Source organism: Pleurodeles waltl, chromosome 7 (genome assembly GCF_031143425.1).
Source record: "Pleurodeles waltl isolate 20211129_DDA chromosome 7, aPleWal1.hap1.20221129, whole genome shotgun sequence".
Taxonomy (NCBI): domain Eukaryota; kingdom Metazoa; phylum Chordata; class Amphibia; order Caudata; family Salamandridae; genus Pleurodeles; species Pleurodeles waltl.
In genome coordinates, this window is record NC_090446.1 from 1,123,967,675 (window position 1) to 1,123,985,887 (window position 18,213).

General features: G+C 42.1%; 1 protein-coding gene across 1 annotated transcript in view; it reads left to right on the forward strand.

Annotated features, from left to right (window-relative positions):
• The window catches only part of LOC138245991 (monocarboxylate transporter 13-like), a 66,204-nt gene that overhangs the window by 18,063 nt on the left and 29,928 nt on the right, over positions 1–18,213 (forward strand). The window contains exon 2 of the mRNA XM_069200118.1: positions 11,105–11,336. Coding sequence (XP_069056219.1) covers positions 11,132–11,336 — 205 coding nt within the window. The 5' untranslated portion in view covers positions 11,105–11,131. The remainder of the gene's footprint in view (positions 1–11,104; positions 11,337–18,213) is intronic.

Consider the following 18,213-nt stretch of genomic DNA (forward strand, 5'->3'; position numbering starts at 1 on the left):
TTGGGTCAACTAATATTGAGCACTCTATAGAATGTTTTCCTAAATCAGACCCAATTGTATACAATGCTTTCCTAGGTCAGGCCCATTGGAGTGTCTTCCCGAGAAAAGCCAGAAAATCCAACAGACTGTCCATCCAGTGTTATCGTCTTAATGGTGGAATATACTCTACCGGAGACATCCCCGTTTAAGGCCACTACATCAATGTCAAATAAAAGTATCTAAGAGAGAATGGTGCTATTATCACAGAAAAAAATACATTGAATTTTACTGCAGTACACCAAGTGTTAATGTTTTGTCAGGGCCAAATTTATCTGTGATATCAGAACTGCTGCTTAATCCATCAGCGAATCTCTCTGATGATTCTGTCTGCTTCCCTAAAACACTCCAGTGTCTCTATCATGAATCTTCTGGAAAAAACTATGGGCAGCTCATTTCATATCTTGGACATGCTATCTGTAATCCTGAAAGAACACCCAATGAAATCTGTGTGGATGGTGTCCATGTGTCGGTCTTTATGCAAGTTGTCCAAGATAGTTTTGTTCAAAAGAATGACATTGGTGTAGAAGTTGGTTGTCCCACTTCAAAAATACTGAAACATCCACATAAATCAATGCCGGAGGTAGATGAATCTTCACTCAAGCTTCTTGGGGCTTGGAAATGGATTAATCTCTCCAAGTTTCCTCAAGGATAGCCAAGGGTAAACATTGCTCTTCTACGATGCAACCCATGGAAACAGAAGGTTTTTCAGTCTTTAAATTGAAAGGAAAAAAGGAAGCAGCAGTTGAAAGGTTTCTGGTCCCAGTTTCGATCCCCAAAAATGGAAAGAGCAGAAAAAAAGCTAAAAGAAAGCTGAGAGAAATAAATAAAAAAGGGGCTAGAAAAGTTACATTCCCTATTGAAATTCCTTCTACAGAGAACTTAGTAGACCCTGGAGAAAGAATGCAGTTGCCACAGCAAGTCTGAACTCAGCTGTTGGTACAGAAAATTTCTGTGAGTCAAGTAGGACAAACAGGTCAATATCATCAAAAGCGCCGGAAACTGTGGGTAAAAAAAATATTGTCATAGATAATCAGGTTGATAAGATATCCATTGGCCTGAAAAACTCTGTTCCAATTGTTCACTCATTCTGGGACTCAAAAAAGGAAATATTAACCTCATCTACTCTGAATCCGAACTTGTGTATTTGTGCAGCGTCGCCTGTCTGACTCTCTGGAAAATGGCCTCCAATATCATCACACTTACCAGAAAAATGTGCAAATAAGAGAGGAGGAAATTACAACTCTGGACTTTATTGTCTCATTTGAGGATGATTCAATTTTTTAAAAATCAGTCTTCTCTGTTGAATCTTCTGGCACAGGTAGACCAGCTTAAGTTGGTAAGGAGTAGTGATTTGGAATTGGTGGAACTACGAGACACACAAGTAGAGAAGAAAACAAGGGTTATATTTAAGTTGCTGGTTATTGAAAATTTAATCTTGAACACTTATGAGTTCTTTATGTCTCAAGGAAGTGATATCGTACCTTCTCCTCTTAAAAATAAGTTCTTGCCTGTAGGTGGGTCCATCAGTTACCCATTGCCATCATAAAATTGGATCTGGACTTATCAGCCTCTTACTTAGTGATCTTCTTTCATTATTGCTCTTATACAGGAGAGGTCCCTAGCTCTTGGATGGGTAATATTATCCTGCCGCTACATAAAAAAGACCCCTTAAACATACGAAGTCATTATAGGCATATTACCCTGTTGGATGCCACATGAAAAGGTTTTTTCTAAATGTGTATTATCTAACCTACTTGAATGGGTAGAGGAAAAAAACATACTTTTGAGGTCTTTTCAAATTAATTATTGCTCTTCACACCGCTAGGTGGTGTCACGTTACGCAAGAAAATAGGCGGGTATGACTCTGAAAATCCCCACCTGTTAGACCTGGCATCCTTGGCATGGTCTCCCCTGTCTGTGTTGCCTCTGCTGTCCATGTTGTGACTGTGTGGTGGACTTTGTTTTTGCTGGTTTTGGTACTCTGGGCACTTCACCACTACTGACCGGTGCTAAAGTGCCAGTGTTCCCTGTGCAAATTGTATGTGTAATTGGCTTTTCCATGATTGGCATATTTGATTTACTAGTAAGTCCCTAGTAAAGTGCACCAGAGGTGCCCAGGGCCTGAAAATCAAATGCTACAAGTGGACCTACAGCACTGATTGTGCCACCCACATAAGTAGCCCTGTAAACATGGCTCTGACCTGCCACTGCAGTGTCTGTGTGTGCAGTGCAGTTGTAAACTGCCAACTGGACCTGGCAAGTGTACATGTAAGGCACCCCTAAGGTAGGTCTTAGGTATCCTCATGGGCAGGGTGCAGTGTATGTTAAAGGTAGAATAAGTGCTGGTGTGTTTTTACATGTCCTAACAGTGAAACACTGCCAAATTCAGTTTTCACTGTTGCAAGGCCTATCTCTCTCATAGGGTAACATTGGGGCTGCCTTTAAATAACTTTTAAGTGCAGCTTCCCTTTCGGAGCAGACAGAGATTTGGAGTTTGGTGGCTCTTAACTCACAATTTTAAACATACAACTTTTGGTAAAGTTGGTTTTTAGATTGTCAGTTTGAAAATACCACTTTTGTGACACAAAGGGAGTTGGAGTGTAGCTTGCATATCCTGATGGCTCATCTGGGTTAGAGTGAAGGGAGGAGCTAACACTTACACCTGAATGGGCTGTGCCTGGCCTCATACCATGCAGTCTCTAACCCCCTGGTGTGTGTCTGGAGCCAAGCTTGGGCAAGGCAGGATCTTGTGAACAACAGACACGTTCCTTTGAAGTTTGCCAACTTCAAAGGCAGAAAGGGGTATAAGTAGTGGATCCCAAAACCCAGATTTTTAGATTACTTCTGGATTCAAGAGAAACATCTGCCAAGGAGAAGAACTGAAGAGCTGGAGGAGGAGTACTGCCCCTTTGCCTATGACTGTGCTTTGCTGGGTTGGCCTCCAGTTGCTGCTTCTGCATGAAAGAGGAAAACGACTAGACTTTGTGGTATATTCCTGCTTGTGAAGTGTCTCCAATGGCTTGGATTGAGCTTGTTTCCCTTTTTTTAAGTCTCAGGGCCATCAAAGACTTCCTCTGCCAGCACGTGGACTCTCTGCTGAGTATCGTGCCCTGCGAAGCGTTGCCCTATCCAGTCCCTGGGCCCTTGAAAGGTGAAGCTGGTAGAACCAAGGTGGAAATCCACACAGAGGAGCCGTGCAGGGAAAATTTCAATGCACCACCTGCAATGCGACTGTAAAAACAAAGCACCACCTGCATTGCGGCGTAGAAATCGACCCATCACCTGCATCGCAGATGTGAAAGTGACGCATCAACTGCATCACGGCTGGAAAAACGACGCAACACCCGCTTACAGCTGCTGAAAATGACACAACCTCTACACAGCGTGATTCTCCATCACTGTGCTGCCTGATTTTACACGCATCATCGCTGGGCGTCAAACTCAACGTGAACCTGTCTGGACCCGAGGTGCCTGTCCAGAAATCGACGCATAACTCTTGTGGGAGACAAAACAACGCATTGTCTACCCGACCGGAGAGGAAACGACACATGGCCTCATTGCGAGTAAGGAATCGACACATCGCTGTCATTTCTGACACACGCTCGCCCATGCAGCTTTATTTTTGACGCAAACCAGGTATTTTGTATAACAACGACGTTTTCTATGGAGTAAGATAAAATCATAACTTTACTTGTGTATGTTGGATTTTTGTCGTTTTGGTCTTGTTTAATTTATATAAATATTGGCTTTGTTTCTAAACTGTTCTGGTCTTGTTTGATTTAGATAAATATTGGCTTTTTTTCTAAACTGGTGTGGTGTCCATTTTGCAGTGTTTTCACTGTATGACTGTGTATGTTGGTACAAATACTTTACACATTGCCTTTGGGATAAGCCTGACTGCTTGTGCCAAGCTCCCAAGGGGGTGAGCAGGGGCTATCCCAGTGTGTAGCTCCTTTACCCTGACTAGAGTGAGGGTCCCTGCTTGGACATAGTGCAAACTGAATGCTACCCAAAGACCCCATTTCTAACACCACCTGAAATGGCTTGAAGCAGGGATGCCTGTTTGCCCCCTTTCGTTTCTCATTATATATGGCAGATCTGCCCAATGTGTTGAGTAAGGCAGCCAGTGGTACAGCAGAATTAGGCTCTTACCCTTCAGGTACATTCGTTTATGTGGATGATATTGCCATTTTAGACCTGACTCCGAAAGGTCTCCAGACATCTTCATACCTCATCATCCTGCTCATATACTCTTTTCCTAAAGGTAAGTAAAAATAAAACTAAGATTATGGGGTTTCCTCCAAAAGGAGTTTCAGATAAATTCAAAGTATGAGTGGTTTCCTAATAAGTATGTCATAGAAGCAGTAGAATTTATCCTTATCTTGGCAGATTTATTTGAGCAAATTTGGCTGGTAGCAAACATATCACACATACATCAAATAGGGCATTGGCCCATGGAAATGCACTAAAGAAACTTTATGGAGCAACAGGTCAAAGGTACTTTAATCATGTTTCAACAGTATACAAAATAATGATTCCACTGACACTCTTATATGCTATAGAGACAATAAGAATTAGTCAGTGGCACATTATGCATAAGCTGGAGGGGAAGATTCTTCACACTATTTGCACTTTAAATTCCATGATATCAATAGAAGCTCTAAGGTTGGAATTAGGATTGGTAAGCACTTTCATAAGATGATTGGCTGCTATATTACGTTGGTACCATTGCCTATTACATCCTAAAGAAAAGTCCTTAAGGAGTCTTATGGCTTCGGAATGTCATTCCACAACTATTGAGACTTAATTCATATTTTAACTGCACTTCAGCACTTTACTTTGACTAGACTGGATATTCAGATTATAAATTGTTTATCTTAAACACTATTTAAAATATACTATGATAAATTGGCCCATTGAAAATGATATAGAGATGTGTAGAGGAAAGTCTTGTTTCCGTTATATTATTCAATCTTGTCAGGCATCTGTTCCTTATGTGTATTTGAAGTGGAACTAGGATCATAGAGTGCGAAGATGCATAATGCTATATAGACTGAAATGTTTACCAATACAATCAGTGATGGATGCATGGCAGAACGTAATTTGGGAAGAGACAATATGCACCTTGTTTAAAAATGATGTACAGACGATTGAACACGCTATATTTGCTTGTCCTGCCTTAAATAATTATCAACAGAGATTTTAAAAACCACTTTTTAAAAATATGGTATTATATCAGCAATAGCCGCTAAGGAAGATGATAAATTGTCCAGTTAATGAATTGATGTATTGTATTTTTGTTTTACATTTTTAGCTCCTTTTTAAAGCTGTATTAATAGATGTCATTTTGAATATTGTAGATCTCAATGTAAGATCTAACTTTCTAATAAAAACGTGAGAACTTGTAGTGCAGGTTGGGTAATACACAATAAATTAGTAATGGATTAGTGAGTTTACAGTCATACAAATTATTTATATCCTGTAGTCTTTGGTGGTGTGGAGAAGGGTTGTGTGCATGGATACCTTTTACATTAAGTGGATGCTATGGAACAGTGTTCTTTTCTGAATTTTGGGAACTAGGGTTCTCCCCATTGAAATAAATCAGGCAGGGGTGTGGAATTTATTAAAATATCTACTTGTCCAGGGGACAGGTTGCTTCTCAAATCTACTTGTCCTGTAAAAAGATCTACTTGTCCCTTTGGTGCCATGTAGTTTGGCGACAAATTATGGCAGCAATCTCATTATGTAAGAGCTCTGATAATAGCCTCTCTGATTATGCCAGGGCTACTACCATAGTAGGGCTTGAATACTTGCAATTTCAATCCCTACTGTAGCAATTTCCTTATTTTGCCACCTTTCTGCAGATCTGCATACTGGGGCTGGAGGAAGCAGTAAGCAATAGTTCCAGGGCTGGAATGCCTTTGAGTCTGCAAACCTACTAATCTGCATGTTTTAAAGATTTTCACCAGCTTCTCTCTAATATTTTCCCATAATAAGAAAGGTTGGACATTTACTCCTGACAATGGCAGAATTAGAACTTCTTCCAGGGTTGGGAAGAAAGTGGCTGGAGGGAAAATGAACTTGCAAATGCTCAATAGATTTTCACATGAGCAAATCTACACATCGTATTTACCCATGCTAAAATACAGTTCACAAATATTTTATAGGGGTACGACATATACCATGGGTGCACTTTTGTGACTTTCTTTAAGAATTTGGGGCCACATGTAGGTAGGTTCAGAATTACGACTCGCAAATTGCGAGTCGCAAATCCGAATGTAGAATGGTGTCCCTGACACCATCTGTGATTCGCAAGGGCTTTGCAAATGCCCACCTAATGAATAATCATGAGGTGGGTCGCAATTTGCAACCCCCTTGCGAATAGCGGCCCTCACAGGGATGGTGGCCTGCTGGAGACAGCAGACCACCATGTCTGTGACTGCTTTTCAATAAAGCAGTTTCTTTTTTTTTTTTTTTTTGTAATGCAGCCCGTTTTCCTTAAAGGAAAACAGGATGCATTACAAAAACGAAAAATTAAACATTTTCGTTTCATTTTTTCAGAGCAGGCAGTGGTCCGCAGGACCACTGCCTGCTCTGAAAAAATGTTTACAGTGACATTCACAATGGGGAAGGGGTCCCATGGAGACCCCTTCCCTTTTGCAAAAGTGTTAGCACCCATTTGAAATGGGTGCAAACTGCAAATGGTTTGCGCCCGCAGTCACAAAACAATCCTACATTGCACTGCGAGTCGCAGTTAGGAAGGGAACATCCCTTCCTAATTGTGACAACCCGTTTTGCGATTCGGTAACCAGGTTACCGAATCGCAAAACTGGGTTTGTGCATCGCAATGTGCTTTTTGCACGTCGCAAACAGCGAAAGTCGCTGTTTGCGACATGCGAAAAGCTACCTACATGTGGGTCTTGGTCCCTAATTAGGTCTGACCCACAACAAAGACATTTTGTTTTTATTAAACTTCTATTTCTCTCTCTTTCGGCTGGCTTTACTGTTAATGATCGCATTCTGCTCTTCCACAAGGAGCATATTGGCACACAAAGTAGTTTTGTTCAGTGTCAGGAAATACAGTGGCAATCAGTGACGTAATGAAACTGGAGTGTGCCCCTTTGAGTCTGGAGAGGGGGCTCCTCCATGTTCTTTGCACTCAGGGCAGGTGCTGTGCTGAAGGGGCCCCCTGGAGGGCGGCTGTGGGGCCTTTGTTATGCCACTGGTGGCAACGTGTGCTTTTAGAGTTCAAAAACTTTGTGGTTTTTTTTTGCCAGTGTTTGTTACAATGTTGAGGGCCTGGTAGCTCCCACAACAATAAAGTGTTACAAAAGCCATGTCAAAACAAGACAGGCATTGATGAAACTAAAAGACTTATAAAAATATGTCAGATCAGTTGGCTTTGTCAGTGTTTGTTTATTTTCATGCTTCCCATATTCGTGTTGAAAATGGTTACACTGATTTTCCATTAGAAATATTTTTGGGAAATACTAGCATGCATCAACACATTTTACTAAATGACACTTCATTTGCATCTAATCAGAGAGCATTCTGGGAGCATTATATTTAGCCTCATAGCCTAAACTTTTCAAACATGTGTACACACATTTTTTTTTTTTGTACTGGAACTAACGTCAGTAGTGAAGTATGACCCTAAAACATTTATTTACAGCACTCACCCTAATAATGAAGGCTTTCAAATAATGAACCATAAATACAAGTTCGAACAGCATTATCTTTTGGAAACACATTACCTCAACTGCAGAGAGTTCCACTCTCTGTAAACAAGCAGCCAAAGGGTTTGTGCTGCAGAGGGTTGGGCCTACTTGTCCCAAGGACAAAGTAAACATAAAAACTTCTTGCCCTTGACCCCAAACAAGATGTCCTGGGCGTCGGGCGATAGGAATTCCACATCCCTGTCAGGGATGTTGGGTTCGAGAGTCTTCTTGTTGCATAGGCTAAAATAGATTCCAGGATAGCAATCATATTGTTTTGTCCTGCTCTTATTTATCTGGTGGTAGAAAAAAGTAGTCAACCAGCATATGCTGAAACTCCAATCCTAGTACTCTGGGGGATGCTCTCCAATGCATTTATATTCTCCAGGCCTGTGCAGATTGTTCTGAAATATTTGGATATTTAAGACCCTCTTAACTTATTTTTCATATTGTGAGATACTGAAGCCCAGATGTACCTTTGTTTCCTAGGGAGCTTGCATGGCACATAGCGACTCAAACATTGGCATTGATCAAGTTTCTCACGCAAAAGGTCGTTTCCGCTGAAGGTATCCACGAGCAGTGCTATAAATGGCTTTGCATCGCCTAGAATAAAATTCCATGGTATAGAATGTAAAGGGGGCATTATTGGGTTGGAACTGCTTAAACTCCCATAAGAGTTAGATAAACCCATGGCTAGTAAAGCCACACAAGGTTGCATGACTTAGCATTGCATGGAATATGAGCACTAAATTAAAAAGTGCAAAAAAGTGGCAAAAGTTACAGATTTCTGAATGTATAATACTAGTGATAATCGCAAAAACCCACAGTTTACCCGTGGTCAATCGTCTGCGCAAAGGTAGTTGTACATCAGGGTATACTTAGAGTACAAAAGTCACACAAGATACTTATTGATAACTTTTACACTAAGGGACAATGCTACTTAAGGTACAGCATCACAGAAGCACAGCTTTTTTTATGTTTGTTTTTTCGGCAGCCGAGGGACACACAACCTGATGTGAATACAATGAGACCAATTTTTTGTCAATGTAATGCAGCTCAAGCACAGTTGAATTTTGCACTGCATTGGGTTGCATGAATCATTGTCAGTTTCCCCTTTGTATGTTATGGAATTTTTTTTAGGAAATTGTCACATGTAGTGGGATTGTTGATAGCAATGTATTTAATTAGATTGGTATTGTGGATATGCTAAAATCAAAGCAAATAAAATAATTGGAGTGGGGAGGAGACATGTGACTTCCTCAATTATTCTAAACGTGGTTGACTCCACCACATGTGTGACATACTCTGAGTTGAAAGCATGTGTCCTAGAATGATCATTTCCTCTGTCTAAAACTTTTCTTTCCCAACTTAGATATGAATATTGACACCATGTAATTCATTATCGGTTAGCATAAGGAATAGTTTCTAGTTTCAAGAACTTACTCCTCTTTCAACTCTAGACCACCCTCGCCCTGTCCACATCTCCACCTACTTGTATTTATTCTCAACTTTCACCATGATAGGATCTTCTGATACCAGTATCCTCTCCTACATTCTCCCTCTCCTTTTCCCACCTGCATTTCCATGTTTTTCTCAACCTTTCCTTTGTTCTCCTCCTGTCCTCTCTTCCACATACATCAACCTCTCTACCCCTCTGTCCTTTGTCCTACCCAGATCCTGTCCTTTCTTACCCACCTATCAACTCTTTCTCTCATCCTGGACTGCCTTAACCTCCTGGCAGTCACCTCTCCCTCAATTCCCTCTTCATCTCATCTCTTCCCTTCTCTATGCCTCCCTCTTCCCACCACCCTGCTGTCCCTTCCCCTTGGCACACCCTATCTTCGCCTATGTCTTCTCTCCCTCACTTTGTCCACACTTCCAATTACATTATCCCCTCCTTCTCTTTGCCTGTCCTCTCCTATTCTCATACTGTCTCCCCGTAATGAATTTGTGCGGTGGTTGCTTAGTGGGTACCAACATCATTTTTATCAGACTTTGACTAATAGCAAGGGAGAAAAAGACAGAAAAGTGAGAAGGAAGGAGGAACTGAAAGATATAAATATGTTGACATAGAGAGACATCTGGTGTGAAAAAGAACTTGGTATACTTAGTTAAAGAGACACGAAGTATAGGATGGAAGTTAAAGAAATCATGTGCAATCAATACTAAATAGCCTTGGTATTTGGCTATTCTGGCATTCAGCTGCACCGACATCCGGCCTGGAAGAAAATCTCTGAACTTATTATTATGTCTGTATTTTGTTTTTACAAGTTAAGCACTGCTACCTTCTGTTCTAGTTTTCCTTTACTTTCTCCTCTCACACTGTTCTTATTTCCCATGCCCTGCTCTGTGTTCAACTCACACTTCATTTCTGTTGCCCTTGTTATTTTTTAGGTCAAGTCTATTAGACAGCGCATGTGCTTTACGTTGTGAGACATTGTGGGGTTACCAATAGTATACTGGGGCTTGGAGCCTGCCTACTGCTTACCATTGTTTTGCTTTCCTGTCACTCTTATTTGCCTGCTTCACATTTGGGTCCCAGGTTGTCAATCATGTGTTTGTCCCTCCCATGGAGCACAGCCTATTTACCATACCTTTTGATTGGTTGGTTGCCATGCTTCTACTTCTTGCTTTTCCAGCACTACTTCTGTTTTTGGGCTATGCACTTCATGGAAGTTAATATGTTTTTCAGATTTCTCCCTCATATACTTCTCCCCCACTGCACTTTGTGTTATTGTCGGTCACCCATGTGCTTCTACCCATCACCTCTATGGTACATTCGCTCTTTTGTCATGCACTGTTGCTTTCAGGCGTGTTTGCTTCTCCTCCACCCACTTCATGTTATTCCGCCACCCATTGCTTCTCCTCTTCACCCCACCCTGTATGTTATTTCTGTCCTTCCTCCACCCATTGTGTTGCTTCAGCCCACCCATAGCCTTCTTTCCTGTTGCCCATTGCTTCTTCTCCCCACTCCTGTCCTCTATGTTGCTTCAGTCCCCCTGCCCTCCATATTGCTTCCTACCACTCATACACTCCTTATGCTTCTCTTGCCCACTCCCACATTGCTTCCCCAACCATGTTCTCTATGCTGCCCTACCCACGCCCTCTCTGTTGAAGCTCCCCACCTATGCCCTGTGTGTTGTCCCCCCACCTCTCTTCCAAGTCATTAGATTTATTTTATCTCGATTAGCCATGCTTCACACAATGGGGGATGCCGTACTGAATGATTAAAAAACATTGACAAATCCAATGGGTCTCAAAGGTCAAACCTACTGGCTTTGACAGTGCATCTTTCACTTAGTTCTCTCACTTTGTTGATTCCCCTTACACTATCTTGCTTTCCCCTACAGAATCAGCTGTTGGTGGATCTTGACGGCATGGCCACTGGTCGGGCCCAAGAGGTCCCGGACCAGGGCTGGGCCTGGGTGGTGCTGCTGGCAGTCGTGCTGTCCCAGGGAATTACCTTTGGCTTCCCATCATGTATTGTCGTCTTCTACACGGACATCCAAGCCTCCTTCCAGGCCAGCAACAGTGAGACATCGTGGTTCCCATCCATTGTGACAGCAGTGCTGCACGCGGGGGGTAAGAGAGCAGGCTGGAGAGACTTTTGTTTTTTACTACAGCACTGCTCCTATAATTCTGTTCCTCATATTAACTCCATCATCATAATAACTTTATTTTGGCTAGAAGCCATAAAAGTAGACAATACAAAACATAACATGATTAGGGAACATGTCAGTTAACAATTATAAGGATATAAGAATAGCATTATTTTTAAAAAATGTACGGTATCCCAAAAGATATAAAAATATTAGGTCATTATAATTTAACTCCAATCAATTAAAACTTATCAAACTAAATAAATATAATCTAAAACCGAATTATTTAAAACATGTGATTATAACAATTCTCTAGTTCATATCTTCCCTATGTTCTACAAGTACCTCACCGCTGAGGAGCCAGTTTTATAATTTATCTCAGTTGTCTGGTATAAAGGGAGAAAATTCCATAGTTTACTTTAAGGGCCCTAGAAAAATAATGGGGTCACAAAATTTAAAAAAATAAAAAAAAAAAAACAAGCAAATCATCATTATTCTTTAAATCTGAAGATCCAGACCATTGTGTCTTTGGCTTCAGCCAGTTAAGATCTATTATGTAAAATAAGTATGATCTAAAACCAATGTGTTAAAAATACATGTTTATAATAATTCTCTTGTTCTTATGGCCCATGCACTTCGCAAGTATCCCGCAACAGAAAAAACTATTTTATCATTTGTGTCAGTTGTTAGAAATCGTAATGCTGTATTCCATTCCCTTATCCCAACTGCCTTACATAATGGAGCAATCCACTTTTTCCTAGGTACCAGATATCTAGGGCAGAAAAACATGAAGTGCGCGAGTGACTCTTTTGTCTTTTGACAATGGTGGCAGTATATTAAATTGCAGTCCTCTGATCTCCATTGCGCTGTAAATGACTTAAGCGGGAGGGTCCCTAATCTAAACTTGATGAATAGTGTTTTAGTATAGGGAGGGTTTACATTATCCATATAGGCCTCAAATTTGGGGCTGCATTTATGGTCTAAGAACTGTAGAGTCAGACTGCCATGATTTTTTAACCAAATTTGGGACATAATGTTCTCCCAATAGCACCTTTTTATACGCTCCTTTGTTTCCTTGGTCAAATTATGAGGAGCACTCCATACCTCCTCCATCTTTAGGAATTTACACGTATCTCTAATGTGTCTGAACCAAGGGATCTTTAGTACGCTGTCACTTACGAGAAATTCATCTAATGCTATATGGAGGTTGGACCGATACTCTGAGGTCCAAAGACGAATCCAATACATCAGTGGTCTTAGTGCAATTTCATTATGTATTTCATTTAGGGCTAAGTCAAATCTGAGCGGGGTGAGAGGGGTGCTCATCGGCAACTTCAGGAAGTTTTGTATAAAGCGGTTTTCTACCGTGGTCAGACACCTAGAGTTAGTATGTCCCCAAATCTCAGCACCATAAATTGAGGCTGCTACTGCCACTGCTTTGTAAACGGTGATGGCAGGTGTTATCTCCCCTTCACAAGTATTGGCTATTTTCCTCGCTATCACTGTTGACCTTTGCCTAAGTGCTGTCAGACTCTTCCTGATCTGTGCTGACCAACGTTGGTAGTCACTTAACCTAATCCCCAAATAATCAAATTGGCTGACTCTCTCCACTGGTTGGCCTGCTATCATCATTTTTCCCCTAAATAATTTATGCAGGTTAAAAACCATGAACTTTGATTTTGTTGAGTTAATTTCAAGTCCTCTTTTAGAGCAAAAATTATAATTCATTTTGTTGAGTTAATTTCAAGTCCTCTTTTAGAGGAAAAATTACAATTCATTTTGTAAGCCCATGGGTGTTCTTGAAATTAATAAAGTGTCATCGGCGAACATTAAAATGGGGACGGGGGTTCCAGCTAAACTTGGGGCATCATGATTACAATGTAGCAATTGGTCCGCAGCACTGTTGATGTAAAGGTTAAACAGTGTTGGTGCCAAAATACACCCCTGCCTAACCCCTCTATAGACAGGTATAGCTTCCGTTAGATCGCCGCTTTCCAACCAGCGCACGTGAGCATAAGTTCCTTCATGTAGGTATCTAATCAGTCTTAGTAGTTCACTGTTGGGTTGATAACTCTCCATAACTTTCCATAATGTATCCCAAGGTACCATGTCAAAGGCAGCTTTTAGGTCGATAAAAGCTACATACAAATGACTTTTATTAAGTGACAGGTATTTCCAGGAAAGAAGGTTAAACTTAAATGCCTGGTCTATTGTACTCAACCCTCTTCTGAAGCCTGCCTGAGAATCGGAGAGAATTTGGGAATCCTCTATCCATGTCTGTAATCTATTCAGTACTTGCTTAGTGAATATCTTTTGGCTAACGTCAATAAGACTGATAGGCCTATAGTTGATAGGTTGTTCCCTTGGCCCTTTCTTATAAATAGGGACTATAATTGCTCCTTGCCACGTAGTAGGAAGTCCTCCCCCCCTCAGTATCTCATTACTGAGCGCATTTAGATACAATTACCATGTTGTTGGTCGGGAGAGATATAAATCCCCTGGAATACCGTCAAGACCAGGGGCCTTCCCTTTACGTATTGATTGGAGAGCCTCTGTTGTTTTTTTTAAGGAAAAAAGGTCCAGGTCAAATTTGGGTGGTGTTGTACTCCCCCACGTTGAAGTATTGACAAAAAGGTCATTAGGTTTTAGGAGAGGTGTAATAGTACTTCTGATATGTGGTTTTCTGTATACATTTGAAAAATGCGTCACCCAAGTTTCTGGCTGGATTACAGGGTAGTTTTCCATTCCTTGAGAGCTATTTTTATCTGCCACTAGTTTCCAGAATAAATTGAAATCCTTCTCCTGGAGTGCCTCAACCATCCTATTCCAATGCCTAGTCGCCCACTCTTTTTTTGCGTTTTTAAGTACATCCCAATAGCTGTAGTTTAGCCTGATGGCAGGGGTTGGTAAACCACCTTGATGTTCTAATCCCAGTCTCTGTCCGTCTCCTTACCGTCTGGAAATGTGGTTTTAATCGGGTGATCAGGGTACTATGGAGATGGACCAAATCTACCAATTTGGTATTTGTATGTTTCAATGGGGCAAGTGTTGTTGCAACTATTCTATAAATTAATAGCTGGAAATTTGCATCAACTTCAACCCATTCCCATTTCACATTTTTCCAATCATTGGTCCTAGTGAGGGCACTATTTAGAGTCCATGTTGTCAGTGTCTTAGAGCTGAATAAGATAGTAGAGAAGGAGGTACTCAAAGCTAGGTGATCACTGTCAATACGAGGGAGAACTATCATGTCAATTAGGGATTTCCAGAGGGCGTCATCTACTAAAACGTAATCCAGGTGGCTAGAATATAAGCCTCTCCTGTATGTAGGTGACGCCGGGTTATCTGATCTGGTATTCCCATTTACTATTCTTAATCCCTTTATTTTTATTAAGTCTTCGAGTAGTTCTAAAGCACCTCCTTCTTTCTTGGATGTGGGTTGCACCGGCCCTGATCTATCCCAAAAGTCTGCAAGCTGAGATCCTTCTTGCTGATTGCCATCTCTGCAGTTCAACTGCATATTAAAATCGCCCGCAACAATTAAGCCCCGCCCGTCAGGAAGGCAGTTAAAAAAATCTGCTAATGTGCTCATCTGAACAGTCTGGGTCCTTTGGGTGCCAGGTCTAATGTATATGTTTACAATTATTATGCTAACAAGACCTCTAGCAGTACTAATTTCGACCGCAACGGCTAATGAATCCCTCGTAGGGGTTACTATCTCTTTTACCTTTGGGAACAGGTCGTGTTTTAGCCAAATTATCAGGCCGCCTGAAGCCCTGCCCGATGATGATGGGAGTGCAGTCTTCTGGAAGGTCCAATAACCTTCTCTATTTACTACAGATGGGGCCCATGTCTCCTGTAATAAAATAATATGGTGTTGATCTATAAAACTGCACCAATCAGGGTTAGCTGTCTTCTGGGTCAGCCCTGCCACATTCCAAGATAAGATCTTAATCGGTAAGTCATGGTCATCCCCATTTTCTGGCAGTTTCTCCCTAGTCTCATTTAAGCAAGCTATTACTCGTTGGGGCTTCTCCTCTAGCGAGCCACTCCAATGTGTTTTTGGTTCCGCTCCCAGGGTATCAAATAAGTCGTTTTTTGGCATATGAGAGTCGAGGCTGGGTATGCCATCACTCCCAACTTCAGTCACGGGGGCTTTGCGTCAGTCTGTGGCCGAAGTTGGGCTATGCTTTTGATCCCTTCTCTGGGCACAAAGATGCTGGGTCATTGTAGTATTATTTCTCTCTTGTGGAAACAGGTTTATCAATGATTGGGGAAATTTATGGACAAGTGTCACTTGGGATGAGGCACCCGGTCTCACTTTTTTCTCGAGTGCCAAAAGGCCCTTAGCTAGATTCTGACTGGTCAATTTTATCCCTATAAGATCTGAGGTTAAACCTATTCTTGTGAGTCTCTGTGCGATAACTATGTCGTCCCTTATAATGGACCTACACTTCTTTGTCCCTCTTATCCAATGTATGACTTTATTTTTGAGAGATTCCCCTTGCTCTAATTGGCCATTGCTTAGCTTAGGAACATTTGTCATGTAAATATCGTAGCCGCCATGTCCAATCTGACTTTGGGGAATATTTCCCGAGAAGCGTTTGGAGCTTTTATCTAGGTGTCCTTCTCTGTGCATCTTCCAGTTAGCCCCTATGTCCAAGGGTATATCGCATTTATTATGAGCACACGCTACAGGAAGTACACTGTTGCCCCCCTGAGTGGTCTGTGTAACCATTTCAACCCTTTGGCCCCTACACCTCTGTGACATGAATGTCTCCGGTATTAAAACTGGCTTTGCCAAGGAGTTAGGGTCAGATTTTTGTGATGGCTTCCTTATTTCCCCAATTACCGCAGATATACCGTCCAGCTTCTCATATATCATGTGGGTAAAAGATGTAAGATGCTCTCTAAGGCTTAAAATTTCAGCTCTTATCTGTGCTAACTGTAAGTCAGCTGGATGTTCCTTCTGAGTGATTATAACTGATGCTAGCTCCTCCGTTCCCCTTGGCGTGGTTCTCTCTAATTCAAGTGGCGATAGTAGAGCAAGGGGTAAGAAGCGGTTATTGCAATTTAACAGGGGGGATGCACCATCTTGCTGACTAGGCAGATTTAATTTAGGGCTCTCTGTTGGATTCTTAAAAATTTCTGACTTATTAAGTTCTGCGCTAATGCCCTGGGATATAGATGTGTGCGGGTCTCTATTCGCAGGAGCGAAAAAAGATTTTATATCATTAGAGGTGGCAAAAGCATCTTTCCTACGAGATTTTGAGGGCTTGGTGGCTAACAAACTCTCCACTTCCTCTATAAGGTCATCAATTTGGGTAAGCGTGCAATTTTCGGCCGCATGTCGAGGTGCTCTTTTTGCCCTTCCCTGCTCGATAGGATTGCTAGTAGCTTTCCTTTTCCCCATCTTGGTGAAATATTATTCTCAGGCACGTTATAACAGAAGAAAGAAGGGGAAATTATAAGTGCCGTGACTAATATGTTCCAGAAGCCGGTAAGTCCTGGTTGAAAAGTAGCGCAATAAGGGTGAAGTTATTTTTGCTTTGTTAAACCCCGACACAGTACCTTCAGGGAGCCTTACACTTGAAGCTGCCTGGTTCAAAATGTCAGGGGGGTGGCCCTGCCCTGGCTCTTCCTGGCAATGACGGGCAAGGATGGGCCCGCCCTTCGCCCGGGCTTTGCCCGCGCGGCGGGAGCGCGAAGGTAATTTAAAGGGCTCCTGCCCTTCAATCAAGGTCCCGGTGTCCCAGCAGCAGCAACGCGCTTCCCACGACGGCGGGAGCGCGAAGGTAATTTAAAGGGCTCCTGCCCTTCAATCAAGGTCCCGGTGTCCCAGCAGCAGCAACGCGCTTCCCCTATTATTAACTCTCCTCTGCTCTCCTCTCATCACAACACTCCTCTAGTCTTCTCTCTTTTCTTCTCCTCTACTCACAACACTTCTCTCCTCTCCAAACAACTCTCCTCTCTTCTTCAAACAACCCCCTCTCCTCTTATCTTTTCCTTCTTGCTCCTCTACTCCTCTCTCCTTCCTCCTACTCTGCCTTCTTTCTCTCCGCTTATCTCTCCTGTACAGCTTCATTCTCTCTTTTCTTCCCCTAGTTCTCTTCCTTTCGCCTCTTGCTCTCATATACTCTTTTTTTCTACAAAACCTCTTCCTCTCTCCCTCCTTTTCCTTTCACACTCCTCTTCCTTCCTCCCGCCTCTTCTTCTGCCTTTACTCTCCTGTTCCTGTCTCCTCACACATCATCTTCCTCTCTTCTATTCCTCCTCTTTGCTTTCCTTATTTTTCTCTTCCTGACTTCTCTTCCTGTTCCGTTTACCTTCCTCGCTTTCTTTCTTGGTTTCTCTTTCCTTTGGTCACTTCCTCTCCTTTCATCTATCTCTTCTTCCTCTCTTCTTTTACCTCTCCCTCCTCTTCACCTTCTTCTTTTCTTGTCCCCTTTTCTTTTCCTCTCACGTCTCTCTTCCTCGTGCTCTCCTCTCTTCAGTATCCCTTTCTCAGATCTCCTCTCACTTTATTCCATAAACTCCTTTCTTTTGTTTCCTGTTCTCTATCTGTACTCTTCCGTCCTTTCCTATTCCTGCATTTTCCCTTACCCTCTCCCCTTTCTCTGTCTCCACCTTCATTATCTGCGTCCTAATCTTTTCACTTCATTTACGATTCCCATGTGCAGGTTTTGAGTATGAGGGTTGGAGGAGGTCTTGGGTATGAGAGTAGGGTGCAAGCCGTTGAAGTCTCATCCCCATTAGGCCAGTGTGTGCATTGCCAATAGGGTATATTCCTGCAGACTGTCCCAAACCTCAGTTTGCGAGGTATTGGGTGCATAAACACTCACAATGGCCAACTGTGCCCG